Source organism: Cyprinodon variegatus, unplaced genomic scaffold, assembly GCF_000732505.1.
Source record: "Cyprinodon variegatus isolate N-32 unplaced genomic scaffold, C_variegatus-1.0 Scaffold320, whole genome shotgun sequence".
NCBI lineage: Eukaryota > Metazoa > Chordata > Actinopteri > Cyprinodontiformes > Cyprinodontidae > Cyprinodon > Cyprinodon variegatus.
The window spans coordinates 337,760-345,947 of record NW_015150773.1 but is presented as its reverse complement, the minus strand read 5'-3'; the positions used below and the strand labels follow the sequence as shown (position 1 = coordinate 345,947).

Genomic DNA, 8,188 nt, shown 5'->3' with positions numbered 1-8,188 from the left:
TCGCTACAAGCATGCTTAGTGTGAGGGAGTGCTGAAGAGACAATGAGTCGATGCAATCAACTGGTTTTCCTTAAATAGAAAACTTTCATCTATTTGACTGTAACAATTGTTGTGAATTGGCACTATAGAAATAAACTGAATTGAATTATAGAGGAAAATGTGTTTTATGTGATTTACAGAAGAGTAAACTTATTATTTCGTTTTTTATAATTAATTTTGTTATTTTTTTGTCATTGTCAAGACTTTTTTGTCACATCGTAGTAAATGGTACATTTATGTTGTGTCTAATTAAAGATTTTTTTCTAATAAAATGACTAAAAGTTGGAACCTTGTATTGTGATCTTATAACAGCTGTCGTAAAAAAAGAATTGGCGTTGGTCAAAATTTGAATCAGCATATCAGGCTCTTTAGGACCAGGAGTTAAAGCCTCTGGGCTCCATCTCAGATGATAATCACAATAAAAAAGAAAGCATTCGATAAAAATGTGAGATTCTGTTGTGAGAACGACTAAAATCTGAGTAAAGCAATTTAAATCTGGTGAGACAAGAGGTCCCGTAAGTCGAGGATGTCAGCACCAGTAGGGCCGTTCTTATAAAGACATGATAACAGATAAAAGGTTAAAACCAAAGGTTTTTAGACTGCTTATCTAATTGGAAGCAGTGAAGTGCAGCAGGAACGCTTCACTGAGAGAAAACTCACATCTACTTCTGACAGCGTTTGAGTCCATTTGTAGTTTGGAAGGTCGGCTCCGTTTCCTGAATTAGGCTTCAGTTTATCTTTGTCCTTCTCATCCTCCTCCGTCTCTGAGTCAGACTGAATGAAAAAAAATTCAAGATGAAAACCTCGAAAAATACAGAAAGAACAATTGTTTAGAGTCCCAAAATTCAAACCGTTCACTCACCCCCTTCTCTACTTTGTCAGACGTCTTCTCTTCATTTGTCGTTTCATTCTTTATTTTCTCCTCCTCTTTCTTCTTCTATAAATAATAAGAAAACATATCAGGAAAACAATTCTAACAGTGGTTTGGTTGATAAACATCCCATCCAGGCTTCACCTTGTCCAGCTCAGACTGTAGCTTCTCTGCTTCCTCGTCTGTCAGCTCCTGAATTCTTGGTCCGTCTTGGTTCTTCTTTTTCCTCTCCTCCTCAGCGAGCTTGGCAGCTCGTTCTGCTTTCTCTTTCTTTTCCTTCTCCTGTTTCACTTGTTTGTCTTTGTGGGCTTTCAGGGCCAGTTTGCTGTGGTGATCGAAGCTCTCTTTAACCAGCTGAAAGTAACACATTTGGGAGGCAAATAAACGTGTAAAGTTATTTCTAATCCAAGAGGATAAAGAGAGCAGAGGTGGTTTTGCATTTGGACAATGCGAAAGGCTACAGATAGAGGGAAACTCGGATGAATTGATATGATAACATTTTTAATTTTCTTCGATATACAAATACTTTCTAACATAGTGCAGTATGAATGTTATATTTTAAATCTCCCCCATGGTGAATCTTAGAAGGACGTCTGTTCTGGTGCATTCTCCTTTTCTCGGCCTGGTAGTTTTAATGGAGAAGGTGATCCAAACAAAACACAAATAGATTTCATTCTTCTAGGAAAGTTTCCATTTGAGCTTCAGCTGAAGTAGAACAGTAAATGCTACGTTAAGACCGTATGCTTTAGAAGCAGCTAGTTTACATGCAAAGTCAATGGTTGATGCACATCAAAAGGCAAAGCATCGGAGCTTTGGAGCAACGTGATGCGCTGCACAAGCAGCAGCTTCTCTAGTTGGAAAAATTTTATGCTGGCTGCTCGATGCGCCACATCAACCAATCAGAGAAGCTGATCTGGGAGCTGGCAGGGAGACAGACACAGCACTTCTGATGCAGAGCGCTATGATCACTCCACTAAAAACAGTTTAACGCCTAAATTCCCTTAAAATATTGAAACCTGCTGGAAAAATATGTTTAATTATTCTGATGCCAGCAGTTTGGATTACGTAAATGAAAAAGCTCTTCCAGCCGTAATGAACAATATCTGTAAACCACAAAGAGGCAACCGGGCCAGAGGCTGCTGTTGAACGGGACAGAAAATTACCGCTGTGTGTGTGTGTGTATGGGGGGGTCTGAGCGGCTCCGACTGAGAAATAATATCTTAGGGCAGGATCGTAACCTTGATGCACAGATAAAGTTTTCAAACTAATTTTGACCCACTAATCACAGCAAAGATAGCAAAGCCGTTCTCTGCCATCGAACACAGGAGCAGCAGAAGCATCAGATGCATCTAGACACATTTTACTTGATGCGCTGCAGGAGCATCAAAGATGCACTTGAGGTGCGTCAGACCTCAATGTGAACAAGCATCAAAAACGAAGCAGCAGAAGCTTTTTTGCTGCTTGTAGCGTTTGCTGTCTGAACATGGCGTAAAACAGCTCACCTTTTCTGCAGCTCCTGGATCTCCGCCTATGAAGAAATCAGTCTTGCGTCGCAGGAAACTGAAAAATGTGTTCACTAGCTGTTGGAGCGAAAGAACAGACTCCAGTTAGAGGCATACAGCAGAATCGGTACTAAAACTTACACCCTCTGTTAGCCCAGTATAAAGGTTGTTCTGTTGCAGTTTAAAGAAAAACCTTTAAAGCATAACTATTTTTAAAGCAAAACACAAGCCATTTTGTAATATACATAGAAATAATTGCTACACCCACTTATTTCGACGTACATCTTTAAACAGAATCCCATCACAACATAACACACAGTAACTCTAAAAAATGAGCAGATATTTACATAGTTCAATAGTTACTTTCATGGTAAAATACACCAGACATGAAACATTTTACAGCAGTCAGTGTGCAGCATGTATAATTTTGTAAATTTGCTTTCCCCTCAGAATGACTTCACACATTATCATTAGTGTACAGCAGTAAGCTATTTCTATAGTTATGCTGCTATAGGCTTAGACTGCTGGAGGACATAGGGACCCCTTTTCCCCTATTCTGCTTCATTCTATCTCTATTCTCCCACTCTCTCTGCTTTTTCTCATAGTAGCTTCATCTGGTCTGTTCCTGACTGGCTGTGACTCCATCCTGGAGAGAAATATCAGCTGTGCTGTTTATAGATGTTGGAGATCGGCCTGTTTTTCAGTGTAGTCCTGTTTCTCTGACTGACTGGCTGGATGTGCTCTCTTCATCCTCTGACGTGGGAGTTGACTCAGAGCTTGTCTGCCTGGCTGTGTGTTTTTACAGTTGCTTTTTGTATCTCTGCTTCTGTCTCCTTGAACCCCAGTCAGCCTCAGCAGATGGCCGCTCACACCGAGTCTTGTTCTGCTGAAGGTTTCTTCCTGTTAAAAGGGAGTTTTTCCTCTCCACTATCGCTACAAGCATGCTTATTCTGAGGGGCTGCCTGATCTGGTGATCTGATGAACTGTAAAGTGCCTTGAGATAACATGTGTTATGAATAAGCTTTATAGAAATAAACTGAATTGAATTTAATTCTTTGGGCAACTCAAAACCTCCTTTGCTTTTAAGGCTAAAATCCATCTAACTTCGTGTCCCCTCTAAGACACATGTAAGCCAAATATAGCAAGACAACGGAATAAATACCACTGTATATATAAACCATGTTAAATGTATTAGCAATTCTCACATTTTATGATAAAGTAAATTGATTGAGACGGTTTCCTATTGCCGCTTATAAATGTTTAAACCTGTACCCTGGCTATTAGCATCCTAGCATTAGCATATTAGCAGCACGCTGGCTTACCTCCTGCACTCCTCCTTCGTGTTGCTGGGCCATGACGAGCAACATGCCGTCATATTTTTCTTCTTCTTCCCCCATGTCGCTAGAGGTTGAATGCTAACGGTACTGTTGGCTAGGAGAGTTACAAAAATAAATGCAAGTAAACTGACCAGAAGAAAACGAGCATTAGACTGAGCGTGTTGTCACACGACTTACTTCCTGGAAACTAACTCCACCCACGAAAGTTTCGACCAATTGGAAGGGCGTATTTTAAATGACAAGACTTTGATCCAATCATTTTACAGAATTTGCTCTGGGAGGAACAGAGGAGCCTGATAAAATAGAATTTTCTAGAGCAAAAATTTATGTTATTTAGCGATGTTTTCTTTGTCGAACAGTAAATAAAATAGATGAAAATAAATAGCAAATAGAACAAAAAAGTTATATTGTTTCATTTCTAAACTATGCTAACTTGAAACTGTTAGGATAAATATGAGCGATGTCAGTTTAATACACCTTAATATTAGCTGCCTGTTGTGTGTCAGAACTGAAACAAAATAACCTCTAAAATATATATATATATATTATATATATATATATATATAGATATAGATATAGATAGATAGATATAGATATATAGATATATATATATATCTATATATATATAAACCTTCATTCTGTACGTGGCAAAGATTTGGGAATGGAATAAGAGTGGTGTCCTTCAGCTAATATTTTGATAAGGCTGGAATCATAGATGTCTCCTCATCTGCAAACATCTATGATGTAAAATGTGAAGATGTGGCAGACTGGAGATGTATAAAATGCCTCTTTAATAGTTTATCAGGCCACTTCCTGCGAAGTGAGCCTGGTTGGTAGGCAGCTGCCTTCTGTAACTCTAAGCAACTTCTCTGATCCGAGTAAGATTACAATTTCTATGAAAATCTGTTGTCCTGACTTATGGTTATTTAATACATAAAAGTTATTCAGGAAAAAAAAAACAGAGAGAGAAAGCTTTAAAGCAGAGGTCTTCAACGTTTTCCAGGCCAAGGACCCCCAATCTGATGGCCAGATGGTTATATTGTATGAAATTGTGTTATATCAAACTGGTCCTTTATTACAGATGGAGTAATGTAACATAAGTAATTTCTCCCTGGGATTATTAAAGTATTTCTGATTCTTATTCCTGGTTGATGGGACAGGTGTTGTGAATGGAACGGTGCCCAGCTTGAAAGAGCTCCTGTGTGTCGCTGAATGTGTGCATTGATGACCGAAAGACATCTTCTGCCTCCATTTATTTGTTTACTACAGTGTGTTGAATTCATGTCAATGTGTATTTAAATACATTTCAATTAGTGGAAAAAATTGCAGGGCGGCATATAAAAAAAGTCTAATCAACTGCGATCCCCATGCAGTACCTCTGTGGACCCCTTGGGGTCGCGGACCCCCTGTTGAAGACCTCCACTTTAAGAAGTAGACACAGAGAGCCTATCTTTAACAAATTGTGTTTCCGCCTGGTTAAAATATTTTTTTTCTTAAACATAAGGATAAACAGTCTTTAAGAATATTATGCATATTTTTGTCAGCGTTAATGTGATTCCCTCACACAGTCCTCTGTCTAATTATAAAATAAACAGTGGATCCACACTTTCATCTTCACATCATTTATTTATTCACTTTTTTTACTGGCTTAACGTTGCAAGGTATTAAAATGCAGATACCACATTTTTAACGAAGACTTTATATAACAGTATAATACAAGAGAAGGGAAAAGTGCAAAGAGCATGACAGACAGAGCTGGAAGTTCTTAAATCAGTTGCATTTTGTGCTCTGAAATCAAAATCAGAAAGTATTGCATAACCTTATAATTACTTTTCTTTATACAGTGCTGATTAACTACAGACATAATTTCAAGGCACATTAAAGAACAAAGTGGGCCGATTGTCATCCAATTATACAGATAATGTTACAAAAGATAAGACAATCATAAAGTTCACACATGGAATTGAAATGAAACATACAATGGGAGGCTGGGGCCTAAATGTATTATACAATTTAATAACCTTCAACAAAAAGGATAACAAGAAAATTATAAAAAAATAAATTCTTAACAAGGAAGTTATTGGATTAGATTACAATGATGTTTCTAAAAAGGCCTAAAAGCAACAACACCAAACATATTTAGCAAATGCTAACTGTCTAAAAAAATTACTAGATTACAACAGATATCACATTCTAACCTTTAAAAAACATATAACAGAGCTTTAATTGTTTCTTTGAAGTTATCCCTTTAATGACAAAAAAAAAAAAAAAAAGGGATTTAGCTTTCATGTTTTTACAGGAAATATGATGTACAGGGAGAAGCTAATTAGCTTAGCTTAATTTAGCATGAAAACAGGAGAGAGGTAGAAATCCAGGTGGTAAACTGGATTCATTTTAAATATCTAAAACTCTCTAACCAAATGTACTTTATTAGGTACATATAATAATTACTTTAACATGAAAATAAAATGTGCAGGAAGCTTTTGCTACATTCTTAGAGATAACAACAGAGTCTAGTTCCTGTTGGCTTCATGCTAAGTTCACTTGCTAGATTGAAAAGCAAAAAAAAAAAATATATATTTTCCTAACTTATTTTTTAAGTCTACACACAAAGAGCTAATGTTAAAGAAAATAGGTACTCGTAATTTTTTTAGAATACATTCAATATTTCTTCATCTTATCTTATACTATTGCCACTTTGCACATCAAAAATTCATCAGAAATATAAACATAATTAAAGACAACTAAGCAACTAAACAAATAAGCAGGTCTATATAGGCAAGGTTTTGAAATTAACATTAAACCAAAAAAGAAAATAATCAATAATCCTGGATGTAATAAGAGCAGAGTAATCAAACCCACAAGGTCAAAAGTCACATTTTAAAATGACAAACACTACAAAAAGGAACAGACGGTTAACTATCTATATAAAAAACAGTGGATTTTAAAACTGTTCACACCACGCCAAATTGCTAGGTACTTTTTTTTTATTTTATAGGCCTGTTGGGAAACTTTTACCACCTCTAACATGTCATATCTTTTACTGTTTAGCTGAAAAACAAACCACCTTGTTTAGATGAAGAGAGTTAAAAAAAAGAAGTCGCTTGCATAGGTTGACACACCCTTAGAGGTACATAGTTAAGTTATATGTTGATACCAAAAAGGCCTGACTCAAGCTGATTATGATTAAATAAGGCTACAGATTCCAAGCATCCATCCTGATAGTGTTTTGATTGTCCATTTTGGGCCTAAATAGAATCCCAGCACTGGGTGCATGGAGCTCGGCGCCATATCGCTGATCTACCGAAGAGCCATATCCATTAATGCAGCTACTAAATAAGCCATGCTGTAATGCCCCATGAAAACCAACAGCTTGGTGGATAGGGCATCAAAGGTAATCTAACCCCAGTAGCACTTTTAGCTAGGACATGCACTAACGAGTTCACAGTGGCATCACAATGCTTCCTGGCCTTTTGATCCAGCTTTATTGTTCTCCATTATTTCTATTGTTCTACAAGCACAACTTAAGTTTTATCCCTCCTGGAATCAAACATCCTCTTGCATCCTTTTACTCTTGATCTTGGACTTTTTTTTGCGGCTTTAAAGACAGTTAGTGGAGTGGCGGCCTAGTGGTTAGGGCATTACGCTTGGAATCCAGAGTTTATGGGTTTCAGCCTGACTGCCACTCTGAGCAAAAAGACCATTAACCCCCACACTGCTCCCCGGGCGCTGCACAATTGCAACCCAATGCTCCCCAAGGGGATGGGTTGAAATGCAAAGAGTGAATTTCACTGCTCTGTACTTGTGGCAGTGTGATGACAATAAAAAGCTGGGAAAAAAAACATTCCATGTTTGTTCACCACCATTGTTTTGGCTAGTTGTCAAATTGAGCATGTGACAACAATCTATACATTCTGTACGGTTTGGGCCTGGATGAGGTATGGATGAACACAGAACATTTAACAGAAAAGAAAACACTAATCCCTGATATTCTACAGGGGTATGGGTCAGGGTGTTATGGTTTATGCCCACAGTTGAAGCTTTACTTTGGCTACAGGCAAGCATCACCAAAAGAGCACTCCACCCATGATGAAACTGTGGTAGTGGTATCATGATGTGGGATTTTTAAAGTCCTGAAACGTTTCCTATATGGTAAGGTAATAATCATACACCTTCAGATTTCACAGGACATCCAAGCATACATCAAAAGCAACAAAAGAATGGTTTCTGGAAAGGAAGTGACAGGTCTACTAAGTCCCTAAAAGTATAGTGGAGGAGTTCAGCAAATTTCCGAAAAGATCTGCCCTCTCCACTAAAAAAAAAAAAAAGCACATGCACAACCGTGTACCCGCTCCTAAGGGAACACCTATTAAACGCGTGCGAGAGCGTGCACAAGCCCATTTCTCCTCATGCATAATCTGTTTAAAAGTTGCTTTTGC

At 37.7% G+C, this 8,188-nt stretch overlaps 1 protein-coding gene across 1 annotated transcript in view; it reads right to left on the bottom strand.

The window, feature by feature from the left end:
- nudc (nudC nuclear distribution protein) overlaps positions 1-3,941 on the bottom strand; it is a 13,240-nt gene extending 9,299 nt beyond the window's left edge. The window contains exons 1-5 of the mRNA XM_015384704.1: positions 3,735-3,941; positions 2,413-2,490; positions 1,055-1,264; positions 902-976; positions 700-813 (exon numbers count right to left, since the gene is read on the bottom strand). Of these exons, the coding sequence (XP_015240190.1) occupies positions 700-813; positions 902-976; positions 1,055-1,264; positions 2,413-2,490; positions 3,735-3,809 (552 nt within the window). The 5' untranslated portion in view covers positions 3,810-3,941. The remainder of the gene's footprint in view (positions 1-699; positions 814-901; positions 977-1,054; positions 1,265-2,412; positions 2,491-3,734) is intronic.
- Positions 3,942-8,188: the final 4,247 nt, after the last annotated feature.